Source organism: Thunnus thynnus, chromosome 9 (genome assembly GCF_963924715.1).
Source record: "Thunnus thynnus chromosome 9, fThuThy2.1, whole genome shotgun sequence".
Lineage (NCBI taxonomy): Eukaryota > Metazoa > Chordata > Actinopteri > Scombriformes > Scombridae > Thunnus > Thunnus thynnus.
Window position 1 is genome coordinate 10735722 of NC_089525.1, and position 17977 is coordinate 10753698.

Sequence of the window (17977 nt, forward strand, 5' to 3'; positions counted from 1 at the left end):
GCTCATGTAACAGAGACTTTTTTTTTCTTCTTCTGCTTTCATGTAAGACAGACTGCCGGAGATTATTTTTTGGATCACTGCACTCTTTTCAGACTCAGACAGCACTTTATCCTCCTATGCCTGTAATATCTAAAGTCACATCCCGTTTGCCCAAGGCATGGAGGAGAGATATATGTGACTCCTGTGGAAATAAAACCAACAAATATACATAGTTTATTCCTTTATTCGGTTACAAAAGCATGATGACTTCCTTCCAGGACACTTTGGTTAGAAAAAAAAAGTTTATTTCTCAAAAATCGGATTCCTTATAGTTGTATTCTCTTTTCTCTTTTAAACTCATTTATTAACCATTATTTTTTAATTTTAAAACTCATGTACACCCTTTCCTTAGTTAAAAAAAAAAACAACAATAATGATGTTTCTGGTGAACAAACTGTGATTAGATTCCAGTAGTAAAATACTGTGGAAAAGGACAACGACAAAGAAATATTCAAATGATGTTAAATTTCAAGCACTTAAAAAACACCAACAGGAAATCCTTTTTGAAATTTGCAACAAAATCAAACGAAATAAACTCAAAACTGGCTTTAAACAACATTAGCGTCTATAGATTATTCATCATCATTGTGTATGTGTGTGTGTGTGTATGTGTTTTATTTTTTTACACTCTTCAAAGTGTATAACACTTTCTGGCACCCCAACTCTCCTGTATAATACAAACATTGAGTGTCTTTTTATTTTATTTGATTTTTTACAAATCTGTTATGGCATATAAAACATCTTTCTGAAGGTAAAGCCTCCACTGAAGAGTGCTGTGCTGTGTCCTAATTAATACAGCATCAGCAGAAGAAGACGCATCGATGGAGGAAGAAAGGAAAAGTACTCACGCGGTAACTAATTCAGGTACACTGAGGCATGATTGGAAGGAAAACACACATTTTCAAGAGAAAAGCCTTTTATATACATAATAGGTGGAGATATGTGTGATTTCAGTAAACTCTGACTGCCCATTTTTCTTGCTTGTATGAGGATGTAGAGAAAGAGAGGGCATACATTAGATTTGGTAGTAAATTTTTTTTTAAAGCAGAAAATTAAAGGTGAGGAAAAATAATACACGCCGTGTTGTGGAAGCAGATGATGTGTGCTGCCTTTGTACAGGCGCTTGGCCTCTGGTGTGAAATGAGAAGCCAGCTAGAGTGTGCGGTACATAATCTGAAGCTGACCTCTGACATGCGACAGCAGCAGAAATCCCATTTTTAGCAAACAACCTTCCAGTAACCTTCATAAAGTAAAATCACACCTTTGGACACTGTTAGACTCTTGGATATCAACAACCATGCGTGATGTTCAGTGCATTTCGGGACCGATGTTGTGAGGAATTACTGTAATTTGCCATTTTGATGTACCCACTTTTCCCTCAACCTGCTTCATCTTGATCATTTTCCTATATTTTCTTGAGTGATTTGTGACATTACAGGTACATGAAATTGTTGTACTCTGAAGTGGAATATTTGAGTATGTGGAAAGGGAGAAAGTGATAGGTATGTAATAGGAAAACATGCTGGACGGTACATGGCTTCTAGCTGTGACGTGTTGTAAGAAAATACCTGCTATTGGTTTCTCTCCTTGCTTGACCATTTCTATCTTTAAGACAGTTGAGCTTGAAGGACAAGCCTGGTGACTTTCTATAGTTATAGACCCAAACCAACAATCAACTGGTCCTGTGTTCATGTGTACTGTTGTTTATTTTGAGTAAATCCCACATACATCATCCTGCTGTCAAAAATACTCACTAGTGCACCAAATGTGTATTAATACGTGACTGAAAGCAGTCCCTAACAAATGCATTACTTACGCCTGTTTGAAAAATATTTGCCAAAAACTACAGTCCCCAGCTGTTTTAGGGTATTACGCCTTTTTCAAAGCTGTCATTCATCATCAGGAGGAGGAAAGTTTCTCTGTGCTCACCTTAAATCTGAGTTTAAGATGTGCAGATACGAACATGATTTGTCACAACTAGTTCTGAAAACAATTGTGGTCCAATATGTAACACAGGTGCGATGTGGAAATGTAAAACTAGCACATACACTGAGGATGGACTTTTCAGTGAAGCGGGGGACAACTTTTGTCCAGCAGATAAAGTTCTGAAACAGATTCTGGATTTTTCAGGGAGAAGGAGTAGATATAATTTAAAGGATTTTCACTGAAGTAACTGAACTTTGTGGAAAACCATATCAGACAAGCAGAGTGTTTTTTAATGTCTTCAAACACTTTCGTCTGCAGTGGGAATCAGTGGGTTTGGGGCTGAGTGCCACATACAGGGTAGTGTAGTCGGAAAGTATTAAAAGATGAAACAACACAATGTTGTCTTGTCCTTTCATGGAATTTGTTGACAATAAGAAAAATATATCATTTTGTAAACTTTCATTTTGTCCTTTAAATTGTCCTTTGATACCAAATCGTAACATTAGCTACAGAAGTTTTGTTTTCTGCTGTCAGTCATTCATGAGAATATAAAACACACTATTAACCAACAGAATGGGTCCAGAAATGCAAAGTACATCATCAAAAGTCATTTAGTTAACAGCACTGAAATGTTTCTGGGTGGAATTTTCCTTGAAGGCCTATATGTCAAACATAGGCTGCCCTTTGTCACCTCTGCCCTCTACTGTTCAGAGCTTGCCGCTGTAATTTTTGTTTACTTTACATGATCTGAAAGTGAAAACTCTACAACCCGAGCAGAGAAGTGACCAATGTAACCTTTGCTTCCAAAAAACACAGAATCCGTCAGTCACACCAAGTCTTCCAATCCCGCCTCCTTCCTGAGCTAGCTAGCGACAGAGAGAGGAGGCCAACTTTCCTTTTATAGGCCATACACAATCTGCAGGGGATATGCCACTCTCAATAAATTGAGTGAATAGCTCCTCTGCCCATTTCATTAAAACTGAATACAGCTGAAAATATATCACAGGAGTGAGTGAATTATGCAGCGACGACTCTAACTATAGTTTGGGGAACATTTTCTCCAGATTGTATCTGAATTTGTCAATCTCAGTTCTTTAACATGCGCTGCAAATAGATTCCCTTGTATATCGATGGATATGCTATGAATGTCACAACAGTAGAATACAGTGTAAGGTCACTCAGTGCTGTACATAGCCACAGAATAATATGTCCGTGTGTCTCTTCTCTACCCTCTAACCCTTTCTCACACAGGTCAAAGTGAGCATTTCGGAATCTGCTCTTTCATCATTAAATAGTAAAACTCTCAACTTTATATATATATATATCTATCTGTTGGCCGAATACATAACCCAGTAGCAACAAGTGTGTAAGTGTATCTGAGTGCATTTGTGAGAATGGTCATATGGCACAAAGACAAGGCATGACGTGTTAAATGAGGTGTAGCAGCAATGCATGTTTGTTGTAGCCCGGTCATCCGCTGATTTAAACAGCATTAAACCTCAGTCGAGGAAAAATCAAATCAACTACTTTTGACAAAGCTCTTTGCGCTAATACAACAGTGTCAACCATATACTATATCATAAAAACTGCCTATGCTACACAGAGCACTTTGTTCTTTCCAAAATGGCGTGTAAATGTGAGAGTGAAAGAGAGCGGGAATGTCCCAAAACAATATCAAATGATCATAGAAGTCACAAGTGTTTTGTCCTCATCACCACATCTGTGCAAAGACACATTCCATCAGCCATCAGAAAGCATCTAGGTAGTACAAGGTCAGCAGTGGAGGTGAAGATATTGCACACGCAGACTAAGGTCAACAGCTCCATCGAAATGGCACAGCGCAGGCGTCACACTGAAGAATAAAGTTCTTTTTTTTTTTCCCACATAAATGAACACTGTAAAAAATTCAAAAACACGCCCCGTTGACGGCTTCTTTATTGCAGCACATTTCCCTTCCTTTTTTTTCCAATATCTCTTTTTCCAAACATCCACTTATTAAAAAAAATGTTGCGAGTCTCTGTTCGTAGTTTGTAAGGAGCGATTCGAGAGTGCATTTTGGCAGTAAGTTAAGTCTTGTTTGAGTCGGGCACGTTGACAGCCAGGAGAATAGATGGGTCAAACCGGACAGCCATGATTTTTGAGGACGTTAGAGTCTTGTGCTTGTCCTGCCCCACCCTGCCTATTCCTCCCCGCCTGCACAGTCACGTGACGATCACATGCCGGAGGCACCCAGTCCCATGCTGGCGGTGTGGCTCATGCAGGGCAGTGTCTGAACGGTCTTGGGGAAGTCGTGGGTGAGGATTCGTCCGTTCTCTCCGCCGCTCCCGTTGCCACTCATCCTGGTCAGGGTGGAGCAGCGCATGGCGTCGTTGATGGATTGCTGTCAGAAAGAAACAAAGAGATTACGGTTAAGTCTACAGACACAAACATGGATTATATCCTAATAAGAGCAGGGAAAGTTAATGCAACAGTTAGAGCTAGCAGCGCACTTTAAAAAGGTCTTAGAGAGATAAAGATAAGTCTGCAGAATGTTATGCATCTTCTCCAGTCTTTGTTATATGAATACATGCGCATAAGCAGCTGTTTATGTCACTATCTGTATGTGGTGCTGGCACTCCAAGAAATTCAGGAGCAGAATAAGCTGTTAGGAGTCATAGGGTGCTGGTTTTCATCCTCTTTATTTAGGCCTGAGTGATATTCGCGGGTGGTAAACCGTGGCGCTGGCCGATGTGCATCAATGTCCTAATTTGTAACAGGAGGAACAGAGCGAAGTGCGGGCAGTAAGAAGCGAGCTGAGGTTTCATTCATTGGTTTAATAGCTCCATTCTCCAGTCTAGCGCAGTAAAAGCCACTGGGCTTGAAAGACGACCTAATGATGTGTGATGCGTGTGTGTGTGCGTGAGTGTATACGAGCACATGTGCTTCTTCTGTTTCTGCCTACATCCTCTATTCTATAGTTGATTAAATTGGGCGAAGCAAGTGCGATCTACAGCAACCGGTGAGTGCTGCATGGGGATTGGAGAATTACACCGGCCTCTAATTGGAACCGCGTTGTTGTTTCTTTCAAGCCAAACAGCATAAAGGCACCGCTGGACTAATAGGCTCCTCACCAATCTCATCAGCATACTGATCAGGTGTCTCTTTGTAGGCTGATTAAAAAATAAGAGATTCATGTAGAAGATCACGCCTTGTCTTGGCTCTGCCTTGCCTTCTCTGCTGTTTACATGAAGAGTATATCAGCGTAGCCCCAGGGGGCTTTGATGTTGGAAGAATGAATCAAAGGTTGTTTGTGTAAATTGATCCATGAAGCGGAAGACTAATAGGTATGATATCGCAGCTGCTGGAGGAGAAACCTCACATCTCGCAGTCAAATACTAAGCAACAAGTCCTTACTCTTGAGATTTCTGCAAATACAATAACTTGAGTTAGACTGGTCTGGGTTAAAAGCAGTGATGGAACACATGTGAGCCGCACCGGGCCTGCCTTATGGTATACATATAAAGGATGTTCACCACAATGGGCCCTGCGTTGCGAGACAGTCAGCAAAAAGAGAAGAAGGAACAGGGGGAGAGATGTGCTCACAGCGACAGAGGTAGATAGATGTACCACTGTGATTCAAATTGCCTTTACACCTGTGCTGTGAAATTTCTTCATTTGTTAACATGTGCTACAAGATTATAATGAGTGTAGTAACGGGATTTAACTAGAAAGGAACATTTTTGTGAGCCAGAATAAAAAAAGTGTATCATGTACTTAACTATGCTTCTAGATTCTACATTACTTACCACAAAATGTCAATGATATAAATGAAACATTTTAAATTGATTCATAGTTCAATATCATAGAGTTTCTTCTTTTGGTGAATGATTTTGGACAAATAAATATATGATATACAGATTTAGAGGTAATATTAAAGACAAGCTAAACTTCATGTTTGATTTGGAGCCATATAAGCTACTGTGATGAAATCTATCGAACATAAAGAAACAGGCATAATGGCAATTTAAAATCAAGTGATTCAAGACAACTGCAGGAGATCAGTAACATAAAGACTGAGCGAGGGAGCGGCAGAGGGAGATAGAGGTACAGGAGAGCGTTTGCACTGCGGTGGAAGCCGTGAAAGGCCCTACTGTGATCACGGTTAGATGGGCGGGGGGGTGAGGAGGCGGATGTCATCATCATCATCATCATCATCATCATCATCATCATTATGGCTTGATCACAGCGTTTCCTACCCCGTGGCTGTGCTCTGCCCTTATATCTTAACAATGTTGTTGGCGTACAGGCCGTAGCTCTGCAGCTCTGTGTAGGGGGCGCTAGCACCACTGTCTAAGGCTGAGCAGTGAAAGGCCTGAGCGGCTGAGGCGGCAGCGGCTCGCGCGGTGGACACCTTCATTCGGCGCGACTCGGTCCTGGACTTGTAGCAGAACTCCACCAGTGCCACCAGCATGGCCAGGCCCAGGCCGCCGATCAGGATGTAGAAGACTCCCGCCACATTGCTGAGGCTCAGAGCGCTTGTCTTGTCCTAGAGGGGAGGAGGGAGGACGAGACAGAGCCAGTTGGTGAAGAGTGATAGTAGAGCAGAGCAACAAAAAATGACTCTGTACTGTAGGTTTACATACATATGATAAGTAACTGAAGACAGACACACTGATTCACACACATGTACTTAAAGGTTATACTATGCAGGATTTGTTGTTCGGCGATTGTAAACACACAGAATTCAAAGTTGGCCCCTCCTCCCTAGTGAGCGAGTGAGTGAGAGAGAGAGAGCAGTGGTGGTCGAGCGAGGAAGCAGACACACAGACCTGCAGCTCTTTATACATGCATGACACAGAGACAGAGAGCAGAGCGGAGCAGAGGAGAAAGACGGAGACAGCGATGTAACCTGGTTGCTATGCTACGAGTCCCGCCCTCCCACCCTGCGCGCTGTTATTGGCTGGGGGCTACACATCCACTGCCTGAAGGTTGATGCCCAAAAGCGTCACGGACACAGCAAAATAATAAGAAAATAAGAAAATACAGGCAGAGGCAGATAAATACACTATCACACACTTCTAGTGGGTCATAAGTGATGATTGAGAGGGATTACTTTTGTATGAGTCTACACATTGTTTTTTTTGTTTTTTTTAAAGAAAATCCTGCATAGTATACAATTAAAGACACACATTTGTTTCACAAACAGGTAGGAATCACATGTGCAAGGACTCAAATGCATTAGAGTAATGTGACACACACACACCCACACACACACAAACCAATACATACTTTTGCATACACACACACATTCAAAGACACACACATAGATGAGCCTAAGTGCTAAGGTACACAAAGAGATACAGTAGTCATAGATGTAAAGTACGAGACAAGAGGACGAGACACACGTACACACACACAAACACAAAACAAAAACAAAACAAAATATGAACAATAACAACAACAATGTTTCGAAAGCCTGTCTCACAAAGCAGGATTAATCGGTTAACTGCATAACACTGTTCTTTTTCGGTCTCACAAAGATAGCTTGTGTTCAAACTGAGCTCTGTTGCCATGGTAACCAACAGCGTAGACGGAACCTTTAAGGACATTTTTGACAGAGCCTTTGTGCTCAATTATCAGGAAAAAATTAGTTGCTTTCTCAAGAGCACAGAGTGACATCTTTACAAACTGGTACAACTGCTCTCTGAGATGATTTATTCTATTATATCATCAATAATTTGCAGCACAGTCAGTGTTCTTTAACGGTTATAAATCTTACAAAACAGCATGTTGGAGATGTGAGGGCAGGACATTTAACAGCATTTAAAGGTACGTTAGGTCATTATTAGAGCATGGCGTCATCTGTCAGAAAGCTTTGTAGCACCCGCAGCGGGGCCTAATAATAGGTTAGAACATCCTTTAACATTAGCACTGGGCTTCCGTAGGAATGCTCACCCAACTTTTTTTATATCATAAATAATTTGTAGTAGCAGCGTTCCTTTCTGGCAATAAAACACGATTTTGAACTAAATAGTAAGTAGGTAGTTGTGAGTAATTAATAAAATGTACAATTGCAGTTTTTAATAACTGGTTAAACATAAACTCATATTCAATCACTGCAGAACAGACTTCATAAATAGAAAATCTCAGTGTGCTATGGAATACTTTCTCTTTCTTATCATATGAATAAAAACTATTCTGACAGCAACCTAACCATGAGCAGTGATCTTTCATCGACCTTCAACCTTGATCTAGTCTTTTTTATTTTCACAACTCCTGCAACGCTCCTCTTACATCAGCAGGAGAAACATTTGAAATATTTAAAACTTCTTTGAAACTATTCAAACTAACTTTGAAAATATTTATTTATTCTGCAATAGTTTTCTTTATAAAGGAGGAGGACAAATATCAGTAAGTTATTTATTTCCCATACCAATTCTAGGCTACTGTAGACATTTTATTATCAGACTTCTCTTTACTATATTCTGTATATGTATAGCTTTTTATACTGTAGTTGTGTGCTTATACTGGGCATCTTTAACATAACTTAACTTCAGCTTTAACCCAGCAGGGAACAGCAGTTTAATCTTTTCTCATATAAATTCAACACTCTTCAGCTGTCAATGTAGCATATGATTGGCTGTCTACTTTAAATCTCACCCCTTCCATGTGCACATGCTCGTAGCTGTGTTGCTAAATCTTGGGTTACAACAGAAACAGAGCGTTAGCAGCTTTGTGAGACCAGTTATCCAGAATCACCAATGTTTAGTTGTACCTTTACTAACTCAAAGAGAGCTACAGTATGTTAAACCTGATTGTGAGACAGGCCTCAGATCTTTAAAATATATACTTATTCAAAATGTTCATAACTTATTTATACATTTCTAAGCATTTAAACAATGTCTATGTGAATCTTATAACTGATTATTTCATACACCTCTCAAAACTACATTTTGTGAGGGAGGAGCTACAGGTAAAGTGCATAAACACCCCACAACACATGCATTCATGCAGCAACAGCACGACAACTCTTTGGTTTGACATAGCTTGATATTATAGGTCATCATTCTCTATCTCAATGACGCCTACTTACATTTATGCCTATTTATAGTCATGAAATGTAATCATTGAGAGTTATATCAGTCGACCTAACAGGCTCTCATGGAACAATGGGGTCTAACGAGGATGCTATTCCATGTACATCTGTCTGGGGAATACCTTAGTGTCACTTTAAGAGATGGATACCACATGAAAAGCTATAGTTCTGTTAGATTGGCCATTTACATTTTATTACACCGTACAGTTAACTCAGGATATCAGCAATTTGCATTTGAATATATTTAGTCTGTCTTTTGGCCAAATAATATCTAGATATACCGTGCTGTACAGTATATAGAAGCTTTATGTGATCTATCTAAAGATTTTAGACCTGGGCTTGTGTGTCAAATAATGTGTTATGAAGGACTGAGAGTCTGCAAGTTTTTCCTCCAAACAGGAATGATACCTGATTACTTCAGACACTAATTCCTCCTCTCAAGCTAAAATTAAGTTTATGAAAACACCTAAAGTTGTATTTACAAAGCTACAAAGCTTGGCCCCAGTGTCCAAATCCTTAGAAACATCTTAGAATAAATGTTCTGCCTGCATATGTGAGTTGAGAATTTCCATTTAAAAATACAATTAAAACAAGGCAAAGAAATAAGCTATTAATGAAGTATCTCAACCCTTGACAAAGCTAATAACTGTTTAGAGTAGGGAGTTGTTTTGGAGAGCAGGAGGCATCACATGTCAGGCTGTGAGTACTACAAAAATATTAAAGGAATAATTTGATATTTTGGACAATAAGTTTATTCGCTCTCTTGCTAAGAGAAACGAGGACAATCATACCAGTCTCATACTTATACAGTAAAAATGAAGCTACGTCAATACCATATGCGTACCAGCACCTCTGAAACTCACTAACATGTTATATTTCATTTGTTCAATATGTATAAAAGGTGTAAAAACAGCATGTTGTGGTTTTACAGTGGTTATGTGCCATAGTATTTCGTGGGCCACTTGAGGTATAACGGGTTAAATAGTGAGCTTTAGAGGTGCCGGTGGCCAGTGTTGTTACCTTGGGACAGAACCTGGCTGTCAGTTTCATAGCTCCATGGTTAGCATACAGATATGAGAGGATTATCAATTGTAAATAAGCATATTTCCCAAAATGTAGAACTATTCCTTTAAAGTCAAGTTATGTTCCCAATCACTCATTATAAAGTTCCTATAAATATTTACTATAGAGGGCTTTAAAATTTCACAGTAAACTGTCCTTAAATATATACTTTTGTGACTGTACTACTAAGATGTCCATGATTGACCAATGACAGTGTATTCTACTAAATCTCTCCCAAAATGGGACTCCTTGCTGTAAGTTTTATTCCAACCTCAGAGCCCTTGCAGAATATTCTCAGATTGTTTGTGAATATGTTCCCTGGAGACTTCACCCTTCATTGCACATGGTTTGACACCTCTACACTAAAGTATCAAAGTATGAGCAGAGGAAAGGTAGAAAAAAAATTGTAACAGTTGTAGTGACAGGATCAGAAGGCCCGCTGACATTTCATAGAGGAACCTAAGCTAAAGAGAAAAAGCCTCTGTCAGGCAGAACTACTTCTTGAAACAGTGGTTAACATAGACTGTAAATGCATGCAAGCACAGTGGCAGATTTGGTGCAACTCGAGCAGATTGGCAGGGTTTGCATCCATACATGCACACTCTACAGTGAGTGAGCCAGAATGTAAAGGTTACGGCTCAACGTGTTTGAAGGGTTCAGCATCGTCCAATGGTCTAATGTCGTCATCTGTCTCACTCATGTCCTCCTTTGTTTTTTTCCTTATTCTTCTCCTTGGGAAGGAGATCTATTCTCACAAATTGCTTTCAGAGTAATTCATACGGTATTTAATCTACAGTACCAGCTCAAGGTTATCAGAACATTTGATCTGTGTGTGTGTGTGTGTGTGTGTGTGTGTGTGTGTGTGTGTGTGTGTGTGTTTGGTGGGTTTTACGGTCTATTTTTAAGAGGATTTATACAACCTGGATGGTAACTGTAGTCTCCATTACACTACTAACTGATCCACCACACAATATGTATTTACACACTGGTAATGAACATTAAATCTCTGACAACACAAGCTCGTCAGTGGGAAGAAATAGACACCAGAGTGCCACCAAAGTACTGGCCCAAATATAAGACAATATTTCTTGTGAAAATTACATTTCAAACATCTTTTGGGATTGAATTACATTTTATATATTCACAACAGCAGATGTTCCCTTATGTTACAAAGGGATCCTGTTCAGAGTGTGTTGTACTAATAGCTTGTTTTGTTGCTGTTTGCGAGTTTTAAACTATACACTTTCTGCTAGTGTTAGTTAGCTCCAAAAGTCTCCAGAAAGCCCTGTTTTCTGATGGATTATGTTAATGTATTGTTGCCACATACAAATACAACATTTTTAGTGCAGAGATGGTCCACACAGAAGTGGCAAAAAGTCTTAACAATTCCCTACATTTGCAAAAAGTATGTTCACTAATGATAGTGTGAACAGTGTTCACCATTCATTCTCAGCAGTAGTAATAGTAGTTGTGACATTGGCAGCAGTTGACACTGTAGTAGTGATAGTAACAGTGCAACTGTAATAATAAAGAAAAACTTTATGTGGTCCAAAATTACACACAACTGCCAAAGTTAGAAAAGTTTTTGGTTATTTTTTGAGGTGATATCACAAATTTGGATTTAGCAACATTTGAATCACAATCTGATGACAGTTGGCAGGTTGTTTGGTTACTGTCAATCAAATCTGACTAAACCACACATACACACTCACACACTCACACACACACACACACACACACACACACACACACACACACACAGTCCGGATGAAGCAGAAGAGTTTTGATTGTTAAACTCTTGATAAAAATGTGTTAAGATATTTTTTTAACCTTTGATTGTTGTTTATTTAGTCAGGAATATTTCGTATTAAAGTGAATAATTTGAAGCCAAGTGTTCAGCTTTAATATTACTGACAGAAGCAGCAGTAGTCATATTATCAGTAATAGCAAGTCTGACAAAGGATTAAGAAGTTTTGATTCAATTAGATTATTGAAGTTCAATGTATTCCTTATCAGTTAATCCTGAAGCCTGAGTGATTTAATTAAAATGCTAGTTTTACAATGTTGAAGCATCGATATTCCATAATTTACAATCAGTTGATCATACAAAATAATCATTCTGCCCTGAACTGTATTTTATCAACTATGTAAGAAAATGTTTTATTCAGTTTTTTTATTAATTTACTGCATCTTTATTCAAATGCAAAGATGCATTTCAGATGTTAAAACACAGTGTACATGCCTGCCTTGTTGCACTGGGTGTCTAAAAGTACTCATTCAAAGACAGGTATTATCGTGTAATTAGAGTTGTCTTATATTCAGGCCAATATGATAGCACTGCCAGAGCCACATAAGGGTTATTGCTCAGTGTAAGAGAGGCTGAGGGCTGGACGTGGGGCTGGTCTAGGATCAGGGCAGGGTTGTGCTGGGAGGTGCTGTGAGGTGACAGGATTGGGTGGGAGACTAACCTTTCTTCCGGAGTCCTTGCTGCCACACTCCCCTTTATCGTACCACCATTTGTTTTTCAGTTTGTCTAAGACGGCTTGCTCATTGAGTTTCAACACCGCTAGGTTTACTGGGATTCTTCCAACCATAAGGAAATAACATAAATAACATATTATACCATGTTATTTTATGTTATTAGTTCAGAAACACAGAGCAGCAAAATACATACACACGTTAATGCTTGAGCTTGCTTGCTTAAAGGTAAAAAAAAAAGAAAAAAAGAAAAAGAAAAGAACTCACATCACACACGCACACACACTCACATACATATATATATATGTATATATATAGCATAAACATCATTAGAAACATCAGAGTCAAAGTGATATGCATTAATACTCCATCTAGCTTGGTTGGCTTGCTCCCTAAGGCAGTAGATGTGTATTACTATATCACTTTGGGTAACCGGCACACTGCTTACCCTCACTTGTGCAACAGGGATGTCTCAATTGTATGTTTTGTCAAAAGAAAATGGTGTTAATGAGCAAATTTAACAACTAAAACTAAGCAGATTTCAGCCACTAAATAGATGCATGCTGTCTGAAAATATCTGTGAGCACAAGGGACCCAGCTGGTTTAATTACTACACATTGATCAATTGTAAATCAGCGTTGTTCGTTTTTGTTTAAGCAAGGGAGATGATAGAAAACTTCCCCCTTTGTGGTCTTTCAAACTCAGCAGCCCAGAGCCAAATGATCACAACCATTGGCATTCTTCCCTTTGCTCTTCCTCACACCACAAAGAGATTAAGTATTTGCTAGAGTGGCAGTGCAGTGTGGGTCTGCCGGTTACCCCCCTCCCCACCACAAACCCTCCCCTCCCCACACACTCCCAGTGGTGGTGGGTTACCCGCAGGGTTTATCAAACTGGCTCTGACCTTGGAGTCCCCGCCCCCGCTGCCGCACTCTCCCTTGTCGTACCACCACTTGTTTTTCAATTTGTCCAAGAGGCCCTGCTCGTTCAGTTTTAACACTGCCAGGTTTACTGGGTTTCTTGAAAATAATATAAAATGATAGCCATTAGGAGACACTCTATGGGACAGATATAAAGAGATTGGTCGTATGGTGGTGGTGATTATGAGAACATTGACTTATGTTTGAAACTCCTGCATATAGCTACTGATATGAAGCAGGAGTACTTGGCTTTAGATGTACATGTTTGATATATGTTAGTTGTACATCTGTAATGGGCTGAAATGCTGAGTGCCCATACAGTCGTAGAGTTAGGTTTTACCAAGCAGGGGCCTCAGAGGGAGGCAGAGCAGACACTATAAATGGAGATGCCCTGGATGCAGAACTCGGTCTACAGATGGTAATTTCCTTTCAGCTGCACCAGCATACAGATCGTTATGGTAACTAAACTATCAATATTCTACCCATAGCGGCATCATGGTGAATGGATGCCCATGTTGATTAATTTATATCTATCAGCTGAGACAAATTCAGACAGAGGCTTTGGATGTTTGAACTGTCAGGTTCACTCTCACAACAAGTTTATTTCTTAAACAAGCTGAAAGGAAACTGCGTGACCAACTATAGACGGAGTCCTGAACATGAAACTACATGAAACCACCTCATCTGAAGCATCTCCTCAAGGGTTGCTCTCTCTCTCTGGTGAGTGTGTGTGTGTATTTCCTATAGCTGACTGGCTGTGGACAAAGACTCTCTCCGTCCGCAAATCACAGAAAGGCAGAATCTGACATCAGAATTGGCATAAAAGAAATGAGGATTACAGTCTTTTCTAGAACGTCTCTTCCCTCGAATCAGAGTCAGTTCTTCTAATTTGCTTGGTGATATTCTGCCTTTCTCACCAGCGGACGCATGAAAGGGTCTTTATCCCAAGCCTTGAGTGCACAACACAGCTGTAGGGAACACAGGTATCCTCAGAGCTGGTAAAACCTCTGAATTCTTTCTCAGCACAGTGGACTCAGACAGAAAGAAAGAAGTCAACGTGTGTGGACATGGATGGTCCAGAGACCTGCGGGTCATTGGTTAGTTTGGTCAGTTGGGTCAAGGCGAGCAGATGTCAGGGAGATTATGTTAGGTGGGATGGGGGTAAACAGTCAGGCAGGCATGTGGGTGGCTGGACATCATACATGAAAGAAATGAATCAGGGAGCACAGAATATATACAGAACATCTCATAGAATGATCAGAAATATTGTAGTTTGAAAGCAGGCAGTCAGTACGTCCTGTGAAATGAAGAGTTATGTCATTTGGCATCTTTTTTTTTCAAAGAGCTTCCTTCAGTTAGGCCTGCATTGCAATATAAGTGCTATAATATGTACATATTTTCATATGTCCAGTACTTTATGCATGTTGGTGCATTAACGATGCATTGCAGGTGTAACTGAACTCAAGTCTTTGAATTTACTGGACATTCATTAATGTCTGATTCCAGGTGAGCAGCACAATGATCAGTTTTCTAGTTCAACCATAAATATATTTGAATCATTCAAATGTTCCATCCTTTATTACAACACTTTCAATCATGAATGTTGATTATCTGTTCATGCTAATGAACAGATAATCAACATTCATGATTGATAAAACTCAATATCAGACATCTGTGAATGGCCAGAGTGGCAACCTGAGAATAACATACATTATTCTGTCAGTAATTAACACAAAGAGAGAGAGAGATAATGGCGGCCATCCTCAGCAGCTCTACTCTGCATCCCGTTGCTGCATTGTAGGTCTGAACCAATCTGACTATATAACTTGTGAGCAGATTAATTTCACCACTTGTCTTATCACTAACACAAAAGTGACTTGCTGTATGAAATATAATTTGTGTAAAATTTAAAAAGGAGCCCCTGCGTAAGGCGTAGGAAACATTTCTAGTCAGCGTGTTATGACCTTTGGCTGTTAACCAAGGTGGAACCCCAAATGAATCCTAAGCAACTTTGAATGAATCCTCTCCATATGGCTCCTTTCATTAAAATGAATGAGGCCTATTAGAGTCAGATTAAAAGCTTCAGATGCCACCAGCTTCTGCACTCTCTCTGAGGTTGCAAGAGAAATATAGATGGGAAGTTCGTTAAGGTGTTAATGTAATGTGAAATGACAGCTGCTGTTCTTGGACATCAGTGGCGGAAGTGCATTCAGTATGAATTATCATTCATTACCACATTTATAATGTGGCAAATATAAATTCGACTCTGCTGACTTTGCATTCAAGGTGTGAGCCCTGGCTTAAGTGGAAAAGTGGCCATATGGGATGTGGTCCTTTAAACTGTAATCCTGCTTCAAGGGCCCTGTTGGTTTGTGAGAGGCGCATTTACATTTGTATGTGTTTTTCTGTGTGTTTGAGGGGATGCTTCAGTTTCAAAGCAGACCGAATGAAACCAGCCACTGCATATGCTCATGAAGAAGGCTTAGACTGTAATTAGAGGGCAGCAGGAGAAATAGCTTCGCTGACAAAGGTTGGGACATCTCACAGTCCTACTTTACACTTCAGCAAGTGCTCACAAGCTTAGGTTAACTGCATATATACATATGCAGACACAAACATAAACTGAAGGATGTATGTCAGTGGTGAAAATGGGCATGATCAATTTGTAAATGTGCCTGTGTGCAAACTATAAACACAAACATGTTCGATGAAGTATAAGAAATGACAAGCCTTGTATGTCTGATTAGAATTGCAAAGACAAAATACTGAATATTCATGTCATGTTATTATGATAAAAAAGATGCATAAATAAAAGTAAATGCATGAAGTTTCACAGAAAGGAGAAGCTGGAAAATTTAAGATCATGCATGTTTTCATACATGATCAAATGCTACAAACAGAGGGTTCGTTGGACAAATCAACAGATGTCAGTTGATGATCATGCACAAGCTTCAATAAAAGTGCTTGAAGGCTTTTATCCAGCTTCGCTGCAGTGGCAGGGGTTTACCTGAGAGGGGAGCCCTTGGGAGTGGCGATGCCATAACCTTTAGAGTCCAGGTTCCCTCCCACCTTCATAGTGTCGCAGGGTTTCCTCTGCTCTATGTACTCGTTCATCGTGGACTCCAACAGGTAGGCATACTTGCCCTTGGACTTCCTGACTCTCATTACACCCTCGTCTGTGGTCTTGACAAACACGGACGGGTCGGCGGCCTTCATGTAGGACCACATCTTCTCAAACACAGCGATCTTAGACCTCTGACAGACAGAATTGTAAAAGTGAGAGGGAAGGAGACAGTGTCAGTGTGACTGTGTGTTCAGACTACCAGCAACTGGCTACATGTCATTTTCAATGGAAGCTGGCGATGTGAAACTACAAACTGACGCCCGACTCTTGTCACTGCATGACGGATGTGACGCGCTACATAGTTGAGCTGGCCTCAACTTTTTTCAGCACTCAATTCCTGTTCTGTTCCATCTAAAAAATGGAAGAAAAGCTGATTCTTGCCATTAACCAGTTCCCTGTGCTATTTAACGCTACCCTTATCATTTACCTTGACACTAACAGAAAAAATGCAGCTTGGCAGAGGGTGGCAGCTATTGTGGGAGTGCGTTATTTAATAAAACTAAATCATGTTTACTAGCTATTAAACCTCAGGAATGTTTCACTATCTGTCTTTATATTTTATGATGCTGTGTTAGTAATAAATGTTTGAATCTTGGTTTCTCACCCTGAAAAACTCTTTGGTGGAGCCGGCATCCAGTGTTCCATAGGCAATCTCTGTTTGCTTGGCCAAATCCTCAGCACTCTCTATAGGAGACACCATCCTCTCCACCGTCAGGAAGGCAGCCAAGTTGGCAGTATAGGATGAGATGATGATGAGGGTGAAGAACCACCACACGCCTCCAACAATGCGGCCCGACAGAGAGCTAAAAACAGAAGAACAGGATCTTTGGTTGGTCAAAAATATAAAGACTCACAGTATGTTTATATGCTCGTGTATATCTTCAATTCATACATTTTGTGTCCATCTTTTATTTTTTTCATGATTACAAACACAATCAGTCATCATATGTTAATGTTGTGTGTTGGGAAAGAAATACTTCTACATTTGTTTTTTTTTCCTGGACAATTTTACACGCAATCAAGAAAAGCAATCTAAAAACCTTGAGATGTTCACACCATTCAAATGACCTACATTGCATCACTCTCCCTCTGCACTCACACACACTCGTCGTTCCACCAGGCTTGGAGAGCTTAGTCCAATGTGCTAAGGAAAGATAACCAGTTTCACAAAGGCCCACTCAGCTTCCTGCCTGCCAAATTAATCTCACTTTAAGAAAGTTGCCAATATGTTTCATGGAACCACGCACATTAATTGTTGGGGATTAATAGGCAGAGGAGAACACTTACCCACTGCTCTAATTGCACTTTCACAAAAAAAAAAAAAAAACAACTGGATGATTTGTGAGCAAAATC

At 39.9% G+C, this 17977-nt stretch overlaps 1 protein-coding gene across 1 annotated transcript in view; it reads right to left on the reverse strand.

The window, feature by feature from the left end:
- Positions 1-207: 207 nt before the first annotated feature.
- Positions 208-17977, reverse strand: part of gria1a (glutamate receptor, ionotropic, AMPA 1a) — a 71553-nt gene continuing 53783 nt past the window's right edge. Inside the window, 9 exon segments of the mRNA XM_067598790.1 lie at positions 208-4131; positions 4133-4182; positions 4184-4251; positions 4254-4290; positions 4292-4345; positions 6356-6490; positions 13485-13599; positions 16508-16755; positions 17229-17427. Coding sequence (XP_067454891.1) covers positions 4032-4131; positions 4133-4182; positions 4184-4251; positions 4254-4290; positions 4292-4345; positions 6356-6490; positions 13485-13599; positions 16508-16755; positions 17229-17427 — 1006 coding nt within the window. The 3' untranslated portion in view covers positions 208-4031.